This window comes from Stereum hirsutum (genome assembly GCF_000264905.1).
Source record: "Stereum hirsutum FP-91666 SS1 unplaced genomic scaffold STEHIscaffold_22, whole genome shotgun sequence".
Classification (NCBI taxonomy): domain Eukaryota; kingdom Fungi; phylum Basidiomycota; class Agaricomycetes; order Russulales; family Stereaceae; genus Stereum; species Stereum hirsutum.
In genome coordinates, this window is record NW_006763152.1 from 600,360 (window position 1) to 619,414 (window position 19,055).

Below are 19,055 nucleotides of genomic sequence, written 5' to 3' on the forward strand. Positions count from 1 at the left end.
GCCCTGCGTGAATTATCTTCACCCTTGCTCAGGCTTCAATCAGTCCACTGCCTCGTTTCAACAGACGTGACTTACGGAGCCTAATTGCTTTCAAACCTGCTTTCTGCGTTCGCCTTTCTTGCTTGTGTAACCGCTCTATCGGACGTGCATGGTCATTTTTTCTGCCATGTTGATGCCGAAGGTACTTATTCAGTTAATCCATAGAAGAATTATTCTCGGCTGCTACGCTCGTCACTTCAGCGGGACTATTGCGGTAGAATCGCGGAGTTGCGCCTGCGACTCATCTTGCTCTGATCACGGACACGAGAATACTGTGAACACAAAACGGCTGCCGATGGCCAAGTCAGCGCATCCAGGTGCATTACCTTGTTCTCCGATCTCACAGTGCCGAATCACTTGACACTGCACATCTGCGTCCGTCCATGGTATGCCCCTCGAGTGCTGAGTCCAAACCTTGATGACGCCTTCTTCTCTCCGGGGAGTATGCAATGCTGTACTACTCTCAACACAGACTACCAACGTTTACTAACAGTTGCGCAACTTTGCTCTGTAGTGCTCTGTACAGGGTTTTGCGGCCCCGACAGCCTGCTTCGCATACCCAGGAAACTGCGGTTACTGTACACGTACTTTTGCGTGAGTTCTACTATTTCAAATGACTTTCTAGAGATGCCGATAGGCTGACTTCACTCTATTCTTGCTTCGTGAGGAACATGCTTGAGGTACGGCCTCGGCATTTACACTCCGCCTAGTCTTCGGGTTCTCAGTACCTCAACCATTCCCTTAGACGTATGCCGATTCCATTCACCAGGCTCATCAATACTTTCATGGAGTATTATTTGACGTATTTATCTGCCTTGACGGCTTAGCGCTCAAGGGATCGAGAAATCGCTCTGCCGCAATAATTCTGAATAGTTTTCTGCTCTCGGCAGGGCTCGGCCGGCCATGATCTGCTGATCACACCAGCCTAGATGCTTTTGCTCTCCTTTCTCGAATATACAGTGTATGCCTTCGAGGTCCATGCTCACACGTCGTTGACCACACCCAGCAGATTGTCTGCATCTGGGTGGTCGCATGGTCGTAGAGACCTACTTTTACGCTTATATATTCGCATGCCCTCGAGCATTCCTACGATGAAGAAGCCTGCCTAAAGGTTGAGTGTTAACAACCGAAGCCCTTGTGACCGCCTGTGGTGGCGCATCTATAACAGGGATAATTGAGCGAAGGGGTGACCAAACGCGCCAGATGCCTTGGCCCGTATTGACACATACAGGAAGTGACCCTAACAGCATGCCATCATCAAAAGGCACGCTGGGGCGACAGTCGTCGCTAATAGTTTTTGTATCTATGCGCTTTCTGCACTTCATGATACCCCATATGGTGATGATGAGTGATGCATTTGTGGACAGCTGTGGACTTCGACCTCGGCAGTGCTTCGCACAAGAATACTGCTTCCGTTGTCTCGGGTCCTCTGGAGGGCATGTGCAGATCTGCCAGCACAAGGTTTCTATAAAGTGTGCAGGTCGGATCGTCTTTCGCGATTCTGGTCTGGACGTCCCATCGTCAACTCCCCACGCGCCATAATGGCCACCCAAACAGATTCGCAAGCGATATTCTTCACCTTCAGTGTCGACATGCAAGGGCTCGCTTTCTCTATTGCTGCTGAGTCAGTAGTGTATGGTGAGTTCCTGTCGTATGCATTTTATCTGCAGTTCGGCGATTCAATCCTGGAAGGATGTCGACAGGTCTTTACGCGGTCCTTTTCATCTTGTCGTCGTGGTTCCTTCTGTGCGTTACAAGATTCTTTTATTGCCAATTAGTCACCTTACTTCCATATTGATAGCCGACGCAAACTTCGGGCTAGGGCCGACATCTTCATGTTCACGATCAATACCCTCATGTTCCTTTGCGCAACCGCTCACTGGGGGCTCGCACTTGCCTATGTGGCCAATATTGGCAAGTGGTACATCGAGGCCATTCAGGAGCCAGTCCCCTTTTCTACCATACCAAACTCTTCCCCAACGGACCGAATTGTGAACGCTATAAACAGCGCTTCGCAGCACGTATCGTTCGCAAACGTGAGTGTCCTCAGTTCACTCGATTGATTTAGCGTCTAAGTACGGGCCTATGTCGTGTCATAGTATGTGCTCAATGATATTGTCGTCATATGGAGGGCGTGGCTTGTCTCCGGTAGGAGGGCCAGGAGATGGATCATTGGTGTCGGAGTGTGCGCAATAGGTATGTATTGTTCTGATCTGCCTGAACCTCAAGCGCTCCAAGCTTTCGTTGAATTTATTCCGATTCGCCTTCATATTCTTCTCCTCGAAAACGTCCACCGTATCGTTTTAGTCGTCGAAGTCCCCCTCTTTCTTGTCGCAATGCAACTCCCTGATGCACCGTCTGTCGCAACTTCCAAGAAAGTACGGGTGTCCTTGATGGATCTCTTGACACCAATGTCCTACTTCATCACTCTACTCACGAATATTTGGGCAACCGCTATTGTCGCGCGAAAGGCGTGGTGAGTCCTTTTCTTTGGTTGTGGGATCTTTCTTTTAATACTAAAGCACGGGTCAGGATCCTTCGCCGGCAGCTGAAGCGGGCCTCGCTGCCTTTTGGGCGTGCATCCCCAGTAGGAAAAATTCTTATTCTACTTCTGGAGTCTGGCGGTCTGTACTGTATGGTCTGGGTAAGAATTTCTACTGCTTCCTGTAATCAAGCTGACAGATACGTACCTCTTATAGGCTTTATATTTGGCAATGTTTTCTGCGGATTTAGTGGAAACAGCTCCCTTCATCTATCCCTCCGCGTTGTCGATCATTTTCTTCTATATTCTAGGTATTTGTATGGTGTACTACGCGGTAAGTATATCGTCGATCCCAAGTTCACATACCAATTGACCAGACCGCCTCGTAGGGAATGTACCTTTCCATGGTCATCGTCCTGGTCTGTCTTCAGCGGACCTTCGGGGAGCATATCGTAATATATTCGAGGCCCAGCGACATCCCTACACCTCGGGGCCTAACTTTCCCTACCGACGATCGTCCTGCCTCCAATCACATTCGAAGCCGCATCGAATTTCAGCAACCGCATTCCATCGTCCGGATCTCTACCAACTTCTCTACGCCCGATCTAGAGTCAAATACGTGGCCAGCGCGGACGTCTATGACGTCGTCCCGTCATGGGGTATCGATGGATGGTGGTGCTGTCCAGTCACAGCTTGGGCCGGTGGTCGAACGGAATTCATATAGGGACTCGTCGTCAGAATGCCATAGTGCTGATGTCGTAGAAAAAAAGGAAGAACGCGGGTTCGCTGTTTAATATCTTCTTCCCCTTCTTTCCAAGCGTGTTAGCTAGGCTTTCGCTTGACGGTCGAACATGGCTCACAACGACTGTGACTGCCCGCCATCTACATTTCTGTCATACTCCTTCCTTCATCTGATAGGCTGGCTACAGTGCCGCGACTTGACTGCAGGTAGATCACCTCTACATAGCACATGAGTACAACAGGTTGTTTCGATATCCCGTATGAGGTTACGGTGACTTTTTTCCTCGATACCAGATCGCCTCACATTCTTTTGTTCTGAGGATCGTATCTTCATGCTCATTCGATCTGTATGTTGTACTTCACTATCCATACAGTTCGAGTATATCAGTATCCGCTTCAATCCTTTCTTCCGTATTCTAGTATAAGCACGACGAGCATACTTTAAGTTGGTACTTGGTAGACTTCTCCATTACGCCACAATCAGTGAGGAAGTTTAGAAGCCGAGCTCAGCTGCAAATTTGTGAACCTTGACTACTTACGGCTCCGACGACGCGAAGGAAGAGTCTTCGAAGGCATTGGGAGTTTATCCTTCAGGGTCCGAGTGTGTAGTACCGAATTATCCCCGACGATAATCGAGGAGGGGCATGAAGCTCGAGCAGTGGCCAAGCAAGAGGACTCAGGACGAATGCCTCGCTTTTATTTAAGGTGCGGAATAAGTATGTACTGTACCCAAAGACTCTAAGGCAAAATCGTTAGCCATCATCGGAGAAACTAGGCTATTTAAGTGACAGATGGTTGTTAGTACTGGTACAAGTTGGACACGGGTGACGAAGGAGGTTGACCTCGGGCGATCAAATTCGGAAATGTAACGGAAGCCAATAGCTTTGCGGCCCGGCGGTGCCGGCTGCCTCAGGCTGATTTTCAATCGTCGAACCTTGGGCGATGAACTGCGACGAACTCTACAGTACTGAATCTCTTTTTCGTCCAGGCTTCGTACCCCCCACAATCACTGAACTCTATCGCACAATTCACTTGCACAGGGTGTCTTCATAATGCGTTAGCATCTCATCTGTGATATACTAATCCCTTTTATGAGACCAAGAGCGATCGTTGTACTTACGACGAGGTCTTTTGTCCTCCGTCTCGGGTACAGTGACAGCTACATACCCACTACTGCAAGGATAGCGACTACTTACCTTGGGCGATCGGCACTGATCATGGATCACTATGGTCTGGAGAACGGATCGAAAGGACTCAGTCTACATAGCGCGATGCCATCTAAGTACGTCCACAAGTGGGCTGGTCTCTCTTCACCAGATTTTGAGTTGGTCCGACATCCATGTCGACGTCGACGGAGACTAATTATAAACGTTGGTATCATCTAGGTTCTGATAGGCTACAAGCCGCAAGTTTTATGTGCATATGTGCCTGGTTCTTATGCAGCCAACAACACGCGAGTCGTTCCATTACGCGCTGCCCGTTTCTGAACCTAGCAAGCTTCGCCATTCCGCAGACGATGAGCATACCCAATATAAGCGCCGGTGAGCGGACGTTGGCTGAGTAAAGCTTTCACACTATCGGCTAATGACTCGTGAGACCTACTATGTCCTAGACCCTTGGATTCTCTCGCTGACTGAGCAACTCTCGTGTACTGTTAAATATTCACTGTCATCAAGATGCCTCCCTCTCCCTCCTTGTCTCACTGTGTTTCCTCTTCGCCGCTGCTGACTGATCGTCCATCGGCGTTAGCTTCAACTCTGACGTTCTTAAAAGCAAGATATCGAAGTCGTAGCTTGTGCATCCTTCTCACCCACTAACAGTGTACCTCTAACTGCCTTGAACATGTCCAACCTCTTTTCCCCAATCAAGATCGGCGACATCACCCTCTCGCACCGTGTTGCACTCGCTGCTCTTGGTCGTTTCCGTTCCGACGCGTCGCACGTTCACTCAAGCGGTCACGGCTTCACGTACTATACCCAGCGCGCGACACCTGGTGGGCTCCTGATCACTGAGGCTACTCCTGTCCACCCTAGGGCTGGAGGTTACGCTCATAACTCTGCGATCACGACGGAGGCCCAGATCGCTGCGTGGAAGAAGGTCAGTTATTTCTCTTATCTCTTTATCTACCAATTCATCGTTCCTTCAGGTCTTACTAAGTTTTTCTCATCAATGACGATGTAAGTAGATCGTGGACGGGGTCCACGCGAAAGGCGGCTTCATTTTCATGCAAATATGGGCCATGGGACGTGCCGCTAGGCCAGACATACTCAAGGCCCAAGATCCGTCCTGGGACGTCGTCTCTGCCTCTCCATTATACTACCCCGAGACCGACACCATGCCCCGCGAGCTCACCATTCCCGAGATCCGCGAGTTCGTCGCATATCACGCCGAAGCCGCACACAACGCAGTCCATCTCGCCGGGTTCGACGGGGTCGAGATCCACGCTGGGAACGGATATTTGATAGACTCTTTTCTGAAGGACGTATCGAATTGGAGGACGGACGAGTACGGGGGGAGCATCGAAGCAAGGTGTCGGTTTGCGTTGGAGGTTATCGACGCGATAGTGAAGGAGGTAGGCGAGAAGAGGACGGGAATACGGTTGAGTCCATTCTTCAAGGGAAACCGTGCGTCTTCTCTTTCTCGGCGTCCTGTACGAACTGACATGGACGGTCCCACAGAGATGGACATACCCGATCCGGTCCCGACCTTCTCCCACCTCGTCTCCCGTATCGGCTCTCTCCACCCCAACCTCGCCTACATTCACTCGACAGAACCCCGCGTCGACGGCACATACGGCGTTGTCGACGACTTCCAGACTTTAGCACCCGATGTTGGCTCAGGCAACAACTTCATCCGTGAGCTCTGGGGTGAGAGGCCATTCCTTGTCGACGGTGGGTTCAAGGCGGATACGGCATTGTTGGATGCGGAGAAGCATCCGTGGGACGTGGTCGCGTTTGGGCGGATGTTCCTTGCGAATGTGAGTTCCGTCTGCTTTGCTGAAAGATACCCGCGTTTTGTCCAATTTTGGCTGGTGACGGGCTCTTCTCAATTTTGAGAGTCGATGCTGACGGATGGATCGTTCCAACAGCCTGATCTTCCGCGCAGGATAAAGGAGGGTATAGAGCTCAACGTGTACGACCGGTCAACGTTTTACACTCCAGAGACTCCAGTGGGGTACATCGACTACCCTTTCGCCGAAGAGGTGCAGGCGAAGCGGCAACCCAGCCAGACAGAAATTTGATGGTAGATATTTGAGAGTCTTGCATTTTGTCCGTCTTTCTCAAAATCGATGTTTTATTGTATCTGCCCTTTACACATACCTATGGCTGAGCGCTGTCTATGCATAACCGTGAATCCAGCTTGGTGAATCGATAGGAAGAAAAGGTTGATTATGGCTGGTACCTTCGAACGTAATGCATGATTATAACGAAGTCGAAAGTCGAGCGCACGGCCAACCTACCTCCCTCCTTGAGCTTTGGGAAACATTCTTAGAAGCGCCACATCGACCTGCCCCTGTCGTGCGCGCCGCCCCAATTCCACCTTCGCATGTTCTGCAACAAATATCAATGTTCGTCATCATGTCGACTGAAGTTACCGCTGGGTATCACCGCAACAGAAAGGGAGTACTCCTTGCGCTTGAACATTTCGACGGAGCGTTGGGCCAAAGATGAAAACAATAACATTCCTTGGTGGAAATACCGACATTGATAGTCAGTACATCGAGCAACAACGTAGTATACAGACAGTAGAAGCATAAGTAACGTAGCTGCGTAACCGTCCAATTATGAGCTAGCGTTCGATGAGAATGAGACGAGGCTTTAAGAACATGCAAGCAACACGTCTGGAGCAACGAGAATGATTCCATGCAACAACATCGCACTACCGCGACAGCCTTACCACTACACCACTGCATTTTGGACTGCACCTTCCCCGACTCGAACAAACGTTCAGTTCCCACCGACCAACGGTGCCCTCTCCTCATCCTCCAAGATCCCACCCCTCCTGCTCTTCGTGAAGATCCCGACCGCACTCCTGATGACCCACACCAACGCCAAGATCGCAAACACGAGCGAGCTCCAGTGTACGAAGCCGGAGGAGCGTTGCTGGGCGAAGATGGCGAAGAGGGACCAGGCGATGGCGATAGAGGCGGGGAGATCGCCTTCGGGAGAAGAGAAGGCGTAGGCTGCTGCGGTAGCTTCGAGGAAGAAGAGGGCGAGGAAGACGAAGACCTATACACGACAGAAATATGTGAGAATGCGGAGCGAAGGAATAGTAGTACTATAAGAGCGCAAAAACATACCTTAGTCCAAATGCCGGCCTTGTGGTCGAACGAGGAGACACCGAAGGCCTCGAACGCAGTCAAGACAACAAGGACGGTGGTCCAGCCGTGGTAAAGCGAGAAAGGCAAGTGGACAAAGAGCTCGTCGGGAACGGAGCTGGGCGAGTGATGCTTCTTGACGACGTAGTAGATGTGAGTCACAGCGGAGCTAACCAAGAGCGCGAAGATGAAGGCTGTGTATTCGGAGGCGAGTAACGGACAAATGGGAACAAGGGACGTGCGTCAGTTCGGGGTTATTCGGAACGAGTAATGGGGACAAATTGCGAATAGGCGATATGGAACGAGCTACTCACCGACAATGTAGTGGTGGCTGGCCCATAAGTTGACATATATCGCGTTGAGGACACCGAGGAGAGGAAGACGCCAGGAGATACCGTCAATGATGACGCGTTTGCCTTCGGGGAAGAACTGGTAGACGATGGTGCCGAGGAGGAGCAAGTGGATTAAGGACCTTCAGAAAAATAGACGCGTTTGATCAGACCGAAATGCACGCATGGTGACCGCGGATGGTGCAAGCGCACCAGATGAGGAACGCCCAGGGCGCTGGGGTGATGTAAGTCTCCTTGCCAGTGAAGTAGATATCATTGGGAGCTGCGACGGTGTACACGTTCGAGCCAAGGAATAGAAGATAGGTTATGATGTTTACAATCTAAATGTCGCGCAATGAGGAGGTCAGCGCCCCCATACCAGCCAACGAGATACAACGAACAGGGGCTCTCGAACGAGAACATACCTTGAGAAGGATGCCGTCGCTCCAGGAATCGTTGTCTGACATGTTGAGCAAAGAGTTGGAAGGGCGGGTCATGCACTAGAGAGTCGTCAACGTCGTCGTCGTCGTACTCGGCTGGTAAGAGTCGAGGGGAAAGGAGAACGTCAGGAGCAAGAGATGGCGCAAGGAGGGCGCGCTTTATGAACGGTTTTCCGCGCAGTCTCACGTGGTCGTTGCCCATGACGGTAGATGACGTCATCAAGCTCGCGTCAAATTCGCAGTCCAAGTCGACCGCCTTTCGCTCTTCTCCATCGTGCTCGACGTCCTCGACGCCCTCCTTGTCGCCGTGCTGCCCAGTACATGCTCAGTTTTCTCAGGCAATCTGGAGCTCACTGTGGGCAACAATTATTGGGCGGCTCATCCATGCCGAAGACGAAAGGGCCTTACGAATGATCATTCCATTGCATCGAGGCACGTTCCGATCACCATCCTTTCTCCAACTGTCCAACTGGTGACCGGCCCAGGCCCTTTTCTGTGTTCCCTCTCTCCTCTTTCCTGGATTCTGTCGCTCACGCCACAGAAATGAGCGAAGGCTTGACGACATTGGATTCTGCGCAGACGAGCACGAGCTGACTTCGAGGATACCGTATACGCATCTTTGGCCGGCTCCCCGCGCAATGATTATGGCATCTTCTTCGCCCTTCATCGTGTCCAGTTCCTCCTTCTCTAGATCCACCCTACCATGTCCAGCGACATCTACGGCGGAAGCGGAAGTGGAGATGCCCACGGGTAAGATCCTATTTGCTTTCCAAGCACTTTTTGTTAAACTCACTTCTTCCGCTCGTTAAAGTTTGCCTATCCGGAGGACCAAACCGTCCCGAGGTAGAGCCAGAGAACGAGGTTCGCGTCTTTGCTATATGCCGTTAAAATGTCCTCGAGGTTAATACGATCATGAACGTATCAGGAGACCATGACTCCTTCGTCTGATTCATCCTCCTCCTTCGCCCTGAGCGTGCTATCTCAATCCTCGAGCTCCTCCATAGCATCCTCAGCCGCGCTATGCGTGCCGTCTTCTGTCCTGCCTATAGAGGTGGCCATCGTTCAGACGCAATATACAGGTGCTCCACGACGGGTTCCGGCAGTCTTCTTCTTGACGGGCATGTTCGGACAGGAAATCAAACCTCATGTCAAGTCTAGTCCTTCGCAATCGGTAAGTTGTGGTCATTATTCTGGAAGGTAGGGTACACAGGCTGACTTTGCTCCGACAGAACCTCTTTCTTGCATCAGACAGCTCTCTGCCCTCTTTTATTCCCCACTCGAATGTGCACCCTGCGTCAGCGTTTTCCTCTTCAACCTCACCGACCAGTTCCTTCTCTATTGGTCAGCATGTATCCGAAATGTGCGGGAACTGGCGGAACACGGCCAGTGAGAACAACAAACCCACGTCAAAACCCTCACCTAACGGACAAGCTACTTCATTGTCCTCGAATGCCCATTTAAACAATACCGCCCGTTCCAAGCATGTCACGCAAACTCTGCACCAGACTAAATCCCAATCTGTACGTCCTCTCGATCTCGCAATGATGAGGAGCGTTGACTCACCAGATTCCTACGTTATGACAGAAACCTTCCGCCATCATTCATTCCAACAAACCCTCCGCATTCGCTACTCTTACGAACACCTCTGAATCTCTCTCGACATCGGCATTCGCATCGAACACTTCGCCTGTATCAAAATCGTCGACTCCTGCCAATGAGCAGCCCCTTCACACCAGCAATCTTAGGTCTCCGAGTCTCCGAGGCTCTACTTCGGGTATGATTAACACGCACGAGCTCAACGTAAGTGGTATTTCTATCTTAGGAAGCGTACGTTTCCCTGTTTACTCCTTCTTCAACCGATAGGCGTTGACGTCGTTATCCAGGATAGGTAAAAGAGCACATTCGTCTGCTTTCATGGATGAATATGTCTCGCCGGCTCCGCCGTTCAGTCTCATTGATCGTGTATGTTTTCATATCACCTATATGTATAACAGTGCAGGCTGCAACTCGCATCTTCCTTTCCATAGATCGAGCCTCGGGCTATGGAATCGACTACGCTACCAGCTCGCAAGCGTCCGCATTGCTTCACCGGCGCTAACACTGACAGTGGTACTGTGCCCTGGTCGAAAGTAATTTTGAATCGTGCTAGGACGGCTGCCGATGGCTTGTTGGACAGGATGAAACTCGATGACGACGTGAGTCTCTAATCTGACTCTGTGGTGCACTGGGGCTACATGTGGTGGTGGCCCTTGACATCTTGCGTTTTCATATTGTTTTCAGGGAGATGAAGAGGACGATATCGACCGCAATATTGTGAAGGCTGAGCAAAAAGAAGATATTCTCTCGTCGCCTGCGCCCTCTAGTCTTTACCAGGTCAACGAACAACGCATGGAAGATACGCAACTCAGGTGTTCTACCACTGTGAAGACGGAGACTGTTTACGATATCGGGCTACGTTCTTCTGCCTTTAGAACTTCGTCGAGGCGTAGATTCTGACTATCTTGGTCGCTCATCTCTCTTGGCGTCTGGTGTACTGTCTGGCTTTCCAACGTTCCTTGTCATCGTTACACACTATTCGGGATACTCACTTGATTCGTTCAGGCTCTTGTACTGTGGCTGGCTCGTCGTTTTTATAACCACCGTCCACATACTACATCTAGCCTATTTTGTCTTTCTCTTTGCCGCCGTTCCCTAGGCGAGGAACTCAGTATGGGCCGACATTATTGTACCCATGCCTCGGGCTCGACTACAGCTGTTGTGCTTCATGTTGACCGGGAAGATCATCGATCGTTAGTTTCAGCCGAACTAGATATGACGGCGCAAACTCAACAGAAGTAGTATACTCCATCAATTCCTCACTTTGTGTTACTTGGCACTGTTTGTGCGCCACACAACTTTTGTCTCTCCTTCGTCAGCTTTGTCAATGAATCTCTGTATCATAGCAGACCGACCGGCCGAATGAATGACTTGCTAACTACCATCACCCACGAGAGTCGGCTCCTCCTGCATGATAGCCTCCTTCCACAACCTCACCTCCGCAAACGCATCCACCTCCTCGCACGACCTCGGTGCGTTCTGTTCATTCTCTTTTTCATTCTCGTTTCATCTGGCACGGTACTACGGCGTCGCTTCCGAGATATATGTGTCGCTCTTCTCCATCATCCTTCGCACCCTCTCCCTCTTTCATCCTCCTCACCTTCGTCTTTAATCGATTTCATCCTTCGCACCACTCTTCATCCTTTGCACCCCTCCTACTTAGGTCGTCCACCACCTTAAGCTAACTAAACCCCCCCCCCCCCTCACATTCACAACAAATCCAAACAGATCCGCATTAATAAGCCTCCTCGGCACCAAACACGTCGTCGGCCAGATATAACGCAAGATCTTGAATATGAGAGAAGTGATTGGGGGGCAGCAGACTGTGCGCTTCTTTGTGTTCTTGTTTCTCTCTTAGATTTGTTTGGGATCCCTTCTGATATTCGTTTGCTTGGTATGACGATGGAAGGGGTGTTTGTGTTCGCGTTTCGTTTTCTTCGTCCCTCTCGGTTCTTCTTGGATCCTCGCGTTTCGTGTTTTCGTCTCCGTTTTTTTTCCTTCTTCGGTGTTCGAGATTGCTCCTGTGGTCGAGGTTCGTTCTACGCATTGCACGCGTCGCCTTTCGCCGCAGAAAGTCTTGAATCAGCCTCAGCACGCGCTCGAACCCAATCCGAACCGGACGTATTGTCATCGTCATCGTCATCGTCTCCAGTAAACCACTATCGTATCTGGTGAACGGCTATCCTCTTCGATTAACGGTCATCGTCTCTGGTGAACTGACATCGTCGGATAGCTGGCTCACTCTCTGGGCTGGATCGACGGCGGGTTGGATGACTGGCTTGGTGGCTTGCGTGCTGGCTTAGGCCGCCGGGCTGCATTTGCTGTGCATATGATCGTGTTTTTGTTTAAGTGTTCGGGCGTTCGTAGTCGCGCCTAGGCGTTCGGGCGGCCGAGCCTTTGAGCGTTCGTTCGAGACTCAAAGTTTGGCAGAAGCTCGGACTGCGGATGGGCCTTGCTCGGTATGAGACATCTAGCTTTTGCTTCGCCTCATACTTCGAGCTTTGTGCGATGTATAGGACATTGAGCCTTGGATCCATATACTACTCCGAGAAGAGCATCATTTCATTGATTGTTTAACCACCGACGCATACCTTCAACTGTTTTGTCCTTGTGCTGGTGCTAATGAGATATTCGTTCGGCCATGAGCCATTCCAGTCAAGCTCTCCGATGACGGCACTCATAAGCATACAGGCATACATCCATGCATGCGTCACCGCATGGTTTGTTCTGACTCTGGCCTCCTGATAGCGTGGGGCTGCAGTACGGGACAGTGATGGGTCGTGCTTTTGTTCATACTTTTGGTTTCGTTCGAGTTCTAGGTCATACCTCCGTTCTTCATTCTCGCCTCCGTTCTTTGTTGTTGCCTTCGTCATACTTAAGAGTAGTATCCAATCGTGGAGATTGTGCGAAGGTTCTGTTGCGGCGGTGAGGCCCATGGGCTGATGGAAGGACTAGATGAGGTCGGCTTTTGGGGTGGCGTGGCCTGAGAGCCTCACTGGGCTGTGTGCGTTGCTGTAAGGTAGAGGGTTGAACTTGGAAATATTCACTATCATGGACTTCGAGTGGTTGATATCATCGGAGATGGCCATTTCGTATTCGTGGGCAGCTTGCAGAGAAGACAAAAGGACTTGAATGTCAGTATTTGCACCATGAATCGCGGGTAGCATGCGAGAAGGATCGTTGAGAGAACAGCCGTGTTCTCCGGCACTGGTACAACACAGAATAAACGAACTTAGCATGTGCAGAGGAACAATAGTACGAAGGATGGTGATGAGCCGTAATTTGGCAGCGCTACTCTCTCCTTTCCTAAGCTGCATCTTGGACCCGTGGTTCTTTCGGACTCCGAACTCCATCCCTAGATTCATATGAAGAGCGAGAGCAGGCTCTTCCTTCGGCTTGTTCTGAATAGTCAGGTCACCGACATTGTGAATCATTACAAATTCAAATCAATCGGTGTGGTCTCACTTACGCTGGAATATATCCGCCATGCTCATGGTCATGATCACCTTTATGTCGGAGGTTGCCTTCGCTGATTCCCAAGTGCTTTCAGAAGTTTGCACGTCTTTGCTATTGAACCATTCACGGTCTGTATGTATACCTTGTGCCCGTTGTCAACTAGTCATATATCAACGTGAGTTCGAGTACAGAGTATGCCGGACATAAAGCAGGACCTCCACCTCTGGGAAAGAAACGCCTTGAATGCTTTTCTCTTGCATTCTTCTCTTCCCGCAACGCCTGCAAGTACTCCTTCGTACAGTCTGCGTAGGACGACTTTTGAACAGTAGTGAACCGAGAAATTTCCTATGGATTTGCTCTCCGCATCAGGCCTTGTGTGGCCTGTCAGAGACAACACTCGCATGACACGGATTCCGATTTTTTTGTGAAAAGGACTGTAATTTGGCTGTCGAAGACGACTGACGCCGTGACGGAATGAACTATCTCCCGCATTCGCTCAAGTCGGGTCTGCATTCCATGTCATCATTATACGAGGTCCTATACTGAAAGTGTTTGTCCACAGATAATGTTTCGCTCGTAACTATCGACTACGTTGGGCCTCGGTTGGACGCCTCACCCCATGACCTCGCTCATCAATCGCGCGACCACCCTCGCCTCGTCCGACAAGCCCCTATTCGCTCAATTGTCTGAGTTAGCGTCTAGCACGATGAACGCGCGGCGGTACGCCGACTCCAAGATCTTGATCTACATGTTTGCCCGTCAGCTTGCGAAACGTGTGGATGTGGAGTCTGGGAGCAGTAGTCGCGGGGTGGTGATCAACGATATGTGTCCTGGGATGGTGACGACGAGTATAGATAGGACGGTGCCGGCGTGGAGTACTCCTCTGGTGTGGCTCTTCAAAGGATGGCGAGCGCGGACAGCTGAGGAGGGCGGGAGGACGGTCGTGTATGCGGCCGCGGTAGTGGGGAAGGAAAGTCATGGAGAGTTCTTGGCCCATGAGAAGATTACGAGGTGAGCTGTGTTTTCTTTTATGGATGTATCATCAGCGGCTACGATGCGGAGTTGACTGGTCGGTGGATATTCTCGTATACAGAACGAAAGCCTTGGAGTTCATTGAGACTAAGGATGGGGCATCTATTGAAAAGAAGGTCTGGAAAGAGATATTAGGGTTAGCAGAGGAGGCGGCTCCGGGAAGTATCGAGGCAGCGGGACTTCATTAATCACCAAGTAGTTTATGTTCTTAGAATCTTTGATGCGTCTAAATCTCACTCGGCGTGCTTCCAACCCCCGAGACGATATCTGCCGTGTCAACGCTACCGCAAAGTCTGCACCAGTTTGCAAGGCGTTTCAGCGAGGGGGAATGATGGAGAGCAAAGGCTTACCATGATCCAATCGCGGTTCAAGTCTCGGGTCCAGGTCTTGGCTCCCTTGACCCATCGCATCGCTGAGTTCGAAGTGCAGCGAGCGGGATATTGACGGTTGGACCAGCGCATGCGAGGGCATTTTGGACAAGATTGCCTTCCTTACATCAAACGAAGGAATCATGCCCACCGAGCGAATCAGAATAGAGAAAGAAAAAGGGATGTTATATAGTCCGACCTCTTCAGATGAATACACGCAGCCGTCAACCGAGCCTCCCAACGTAGCGCATACGTTCCTCTTCAGTCCCGTCATTCTCACTCGGCGCTATGTTCCTTCTCCTTCCCTCCCTCCAGCCAGCTTCTCCACTCGACCATAACACGCTCCAGTTTCTCTCCAACCTTCCTCTCCTCGCCGTCCTCTCCATCCACAACCTCCAAAGGAGCCCCATAAACGCCCTCGCTCATGCCCCTCCTCAAAAACGGAACAAGCACCCTCACCCAAACCTCACCCGCCCGCCTAACCACGAATACCTCCTTCTCCCTCACTCCCTTCTCTGTCTCTGTCTCGTTGTCGTCTCCTTCTGCCCCGCTCAGTCCATCCTCGACGATCCTCACATAATTCAACAACACCTCCCCACTCGTCGCTAACGCCTCATCTAGATCCGATAGGAGTACCGGTAACAACGCAGCCGGAGCGAGCAACCTCCAAGAATTGAACGTCGTTAAAATCGCATTCACATAGACCGCGAGCGGAGGGTACGAAGTCAACATATGCGGCGGAACATGCGCCGGCGTCCCATCCAACACGTTCGCCTGAACCGCCTGCGGAACCTGTATCGCGCCTAGAGGGGTCGTCGAAACTAACCACGCGCTCGGCAATCTTCTCCCCTTCGTGCGCGTTCCCAACTGTGTCTCCCTCTGCACGAGCGTGACGAACTCCTCCGTCGCGCTCTTTAGCGCGGATTCGACGCTCCACCGGACGGTGTCCTCGAAGATCGGGCCTAACAGGCCTCTGAAGTCCAGGCCGATCCGGGAGAAGGAGGTGGCGCAGTAGGTGAGTTGGGTGAGGAGGGATGTGAGCGATGAGGGGTCTTGGATGTGAGGAAGAACTGTATGGAGGGTGGGGAGGAGGTGGGTGTGTATGGCGTTGGATGTGAAGGTCGGGAGGAGGGTGAGGATGAAGGTGGAGGGGGTTCGTGGTGAGGTCGAAGACGTGGGGGAGGAGAGAGTTGGGGTACTTGGGCGAAGGGGGAGTGGGGTAAGTGTTTTCGGTGGCGTTGACGTTCCGGTCGAAGTAGAAGAGGTAGAAGGTGTGAGGAAGATAGTCGAAAATTGGGTGACGACGTCATGTACGCCCTCCCTCCACATATCCATATACTTCTTGAGATATCTAACCCAGCCCTCCTTCCCGACACTCGCACCCACACCCAGGCCCACACCAACCTCACCCTCCATCCCCGCACCAACAGCCCTCAACGCTGCCTCCAAACACTCGCCCCTCCCACTCAAAAAAGCCACCGCCAATTCCTCTTCCCCTTCCTCCCCAACTCCGAACACCCCCATCTTCCTCAAAAAACCGACCGCCTTCCAAAGCGCCGGAAGCTTGACCCCCGGCTCCCTCAACGTCCCCACCAACCCTTGCACCAACCCCCTAATTGCCCCATCTACCTCAGCCTTCACATCCGCCACCACCCTCACGTCCGGGAACTTAAATGCGAGAGCGGCCGCGTGACAATGAAGATCGAGAGCCTCGGCGTAGAAGCCGTTCAGGATGCATGTCTCGGTGAGAAAGGGGGGTTCGAGGATGTCGTTTAGTTTTGAGGATTGGTCAAGCACGAGCGACGCCTTTTGGCGTTCCGATTGGACGTGTTTGATTTGGGTGGAGAATGATTTCGAGGAGGATTCGAGGGCGGGAAGTGTGTCTAGTAATGTTGAGAGGGAGGTGGAGAAGGTGTCGAGAGATGAGTGAAGGGAGGATGTTGAGGTGTGGAGCGAGAGGAAGGTGGGGTAGGAGGAAGTGCAGAGGGTCGTGAGGGCGTTGGTGAGTTGGGAGGAGGTGGACGAGAGCGAGGTGGGCTCCGAGAGGAGGGAAGGGAGGGGCAGAGTCGTTAGGTGGGAGAGGTAGGCAGATGTCAGGGTAGATTACAGGTCTATTGACCGTTTGGTGTTGGATGACGACGAAGAGGGTGTAGAAGCCGAGGGACCGCTGAGAAGTTCGACCAGGGAAGAGAGATCGGAGGTCGCGATGGATGAGTGTGATTGTCTTGTAGGCGAGATTGAGGGTATAGTTGTCATGGTCGCTAGAATAAACTTAATTATCAGCCCTAATATCGTGCACGTAAAGAGATCCAACAGAACGAAAAGAGGAGAGTACGGTGTAACCCTAGGTTGATGTGGCGCGCCACACTACCAACGGATTTCATGTAGGCTGTCAGGGCAACGCATAGCGGATCTCCTACAATTCCGGAGCTTTCTGGGTTTATAACCAATATATACAGCATAATCGTGACCGCAGAGACGAATGCAAAACGCATAATTACTGGCTTCGCAGACTGGACAGTCCTCTGCATCGGAATCTGCGAAACACGGAGTGCATCTCGAAGGGCGGTAACAATGACAGCGTTCGGAGAAGTCACACAGATCGTTCAAATCCAGTAGCCATTCAAAGGCTTAGAGTTGGTATAAGAAAAACACCGGCATGGGGATAGAGAACATTTGAGGCGTCATATGCCAGATTCTTAGCGTGGGCGCAGACATGGGTATGGCGGTGAGATGGCTGGGCCAGAATACATTGTAGACAGTATTGGAGTCTACGGTAGAAATTTTCGTAGGATCAATACGGTCAGTATTGGAGCAGATATTGGACGAACTTCTGGGGACGCACCGGTGGCCATGCACTGCTCACAAACACGCCAGATCTTGATCCGTCTCTCTCACTCATTCTTAGTTCATCTTGAGCGACATTGGGTAACCAGTCACCTCAAGCGTGCATATGATTCCAAACAAACAACGCAATACCGCGGATCTGTTCTACAGATTACTTCGCACACTTCAAACTCACCTTTTATGTTGCTCCGTGACCTGAGGGGTGTCAAACGAAATGGATGGCTACGCCGTCGGTACAGGTTTACAACAGATCGTTTTTGCGGAGAGTATAGAAGAGAACGTCGGGCGCACCTAGCAAATAATCATTCAATTCCCAACACTCAGTTGTCGTCGTTTCGAACAGCGATGAAGACAAACAAGATATCGGCGACGCGTCCCGCAAGCGCTCGTGATCACGTGGTTAGGTTATACTGTACGTCTCTGCAGTTAGGCGACGTCCCCTGTCCCCTGGCCTCTGTCGCGTCGCCTATTTTGAGTTTTGTCCCCACGCCACACAGACATGTCGTCTAAGTTCCCCCAAAGTGATACCGCGCCGTAAAAAAATCAAAACAAATCGAACTATATTCATTTACTCAGAGACTGCTTGGAAGGTCGAAAGAACAACGAGAATGTAGGTAAAAATACCGCAGACAACTCATTTGCGGGCTGGGATACGGATCGTCAACTTTGGTGCAACCTCCATCACGTCGTCGCTACCACCGTTTGTCCCCTCTGTTCCGTTCCTAGCCACCGTGGCTTTGCGTTTCTTCGTCGCGGGCTTTTTGGTCGAAGGTTCGACGGGCCCCATCTTCGTTGGCCGTTTCCTTTTACCGCCTGCTTTACCCCTCGCCTCGTCTGCTGTTTGGAAGACTGCCGGATTCGTACCTCCTCGGATAGCGATGTCTAAAAGAACAGGGAGCGCATTAGCGGGCGCTGCGACGTTTGTTGAAGTCGTGGTGGGTGCCACCAAGGAGGCGGCAGATGCTGCTGGTTGAATAAGTAAGTCACGGCAGTAGTTCTCGAGCTGAGTGGGGTCACAAAACGCAGACATACCGGCTGTGGTCGTGCTTGCAGATGGAGGATTGATTGGTTCAACCTATCAGAAAAATTATTGTAGGAAGATAAGGAGAAAGGAGACGATACAACGGCTTACAACGGTGGGTCCGGGATTGGATAGACCTTGGTCCGAGTCAGCAACGACGGCCGCGTCTTGGCGGCTCTCCCCAGTCTGATTGACATCGTGAGTCTGAGAAAACAGAATGCAGAAAATATCAGAATCAGAATAACTTTGTGAGAAGTGAAAGACCGACTCGGAGTTAAATAGGAAAAATGGACATACATTGTCTGAATTACTACCAGTGTCCGTACTAGCCTGTGACAGACTATGAAGGGCGGTGTCCTCGCTAACTTCTACCTCTTCAAAGTCAC

At 51.3% G+C, this 19,055-nt stretch overlaps 8 protein-coding genes across 8 annotated transcripts; 4 read left to right on the forward strand and 4 right to left on the reverse strand.

The window, feature by feature from the left end:
- Positions 1–1,580: 1,580 nt before the first annotated feature.
- On the forward strand, positions 1,581–3,561 carry STEHIDRAFT_172971 (uncharacterized protein; the record flags this gene model as incomplete). The annotated part of the gene is made up of 8 exons (XM_007310955.1): positions 1,581–1,677; positions 1,743–1,785; positions 1,841–2,075; positions 2,139–2,235; positions 2,347–2,515; positions 2,572–2,683; positions 2,739–2,855; positions 2,911–3,561. The coding sequence occupies 8 exons, from the start codon at positions 1,581–1,583 to the stop codon at positions 3,313–3,315; spliced, it is 1,275 nt and encodes a 424-aa protein (XP_007311017.1). The 3' UTR covers positions 3,316–3,561.
- A 1,543-nt stretch (positions 3,562–5,104) lies between these two features.
- On the forward strand, positions 5,105–6,503 carry STEHIDRAFT_68797 (FMN-linked oxidoreductase; the record flags this gene model as incomplete). The annotated part of the gene is made up of 4 exons (XM_007310797.1): positions 5,105–5,359; positions 5,448–5,886; positions 5,941–6,239; positions 6,351–6,503. 4 exons carry the CDS (start codon positions 5,105–5,107, stop codon positions 6,501–6,503), a joined length of 1,146 nt encoding a protein of 381 aa, XP_007310859.1.
- A 706-nt stretch (positions 6,504–7,209) lies between these two features.
- Positions 7,210–8,376, reverse strand: STEHIDRAFT_68925 (uncharacterized protein; the record flags this gene model as incomplete). The annotated part of the gene is made up of 5 exons (XM_007310811.1): positions 7,210–7,491; positions 7,563–7,774; positions 7,895–8,052; positions 8,123–8,250; positions 8,335–8,376. The coding sequence occupies 5 exons, from the start codon at positions 8,374–8,376 to the stop codon at positions 7,210–7,212; spliced, it is 822 nt and encodes a 273-aa protein (XP_007310873.1).
- A 617-nt stretch (positions 8,377–8,993) lies between these two features.
- Positions 8,994–11,034, forward strand: STEHIDRAFT_172973 (uncharacterized protein; the record flags this gene model as incomplete). The annotated part of the gene is made up of 8 exons (XM_007310956.1): positions 8,994–9,099; positions 9,161–9,210; positions 9,275–9,520; positions 9,579–9,869; positions 9,934–10,149; positions 10,213–10,311; positions 10,377–10,544; positions 10,630–11,034. 8 exons carry the CDS (start codon positions 8,994–8,996, stop codon positions 10,843–10,845), a joined length of 1,392 nt encoding a protein of 463 aa, XP_007311018.1. The 3' UTR covers positions 10,846–11,034.
- Positions 11,035–12,290: 1,256 nt separating this feature from the next.
- Positions 12,291–13,379, reverse strand: STEHIDRAFT_116225 (uncharacterized protein; the record flags this gene model as incomplete). Its single annotated transcript, XM_007310957.1, has 3 exons — positions 12,291–12,485; positions 12,537–12,884; positions 12,942–13,379. The coding sequence occupies 3 exons, from the start codon at positions 13,377–13,379 to the stop codon at positions 12,291–12,293; spliced, it is 981 nt and encodes a 326-aa protein (XP_007311019.1).
- Positions 13,380–14,020: 641 nt separating this feature from the next.
- STEHIDRAFT_163290 (uncharacterized protein) lies at positions 14,021–14,621 on the forward strand (the record flags this gene model as incomplete). Its single annotated transcript, XM_007310958.1, has 2 exons — positions 14,021–14,412; positions 14,495–14,621. The coding sequence occupies 2 exons, from the start codon at positions 14,021–14,023 to the stop codon at positions 14,619–14,621; spliced, it is 519 nt and encodes a 172-aa protein (XP_007311020.1).
- A 456-nt stretch (positions 14,622–15,077) lies between these two features.
- STEHIDRAFT_150859 (Dor1-domain-containing protein) lies at positions 15,078–17,703 on the reverse strand (the record flags this gene model as incomplete). Its single annotated transcript, XM_007310959.1, has 2 exons — positions 15,078–16,838; positions 17,647–17,703. 2 exons carry the CDS (start codon positions 17,701–17,703, stop codon positions 15,078–15,080), a joined length of 1,818 nt encoding a protein of 605 aa, XP_007311021.1.
- A 579-nt stretch (positions 17,704–18,282) lies between these two features.
- Positions 18,283–19,029, reverse strand: STEHIDRAFT_163292 (uncharacterized protein; the record flags this gene model as incomplete). The annotated part of the gene is made up of 4 exons (XM_007310960.1): positions 18,283–18,614; positions 18,681–18,723; positions 18,781–18,873; positions 18,967–19,029. Coding segments are annotated over 4 exons (531 nt in total), but the record flags the coding sequence as incomplete, so codon positions are not given.
- Between the last annotated feature and the right edge of the window lie 26 nt (positions 19,030–19,055).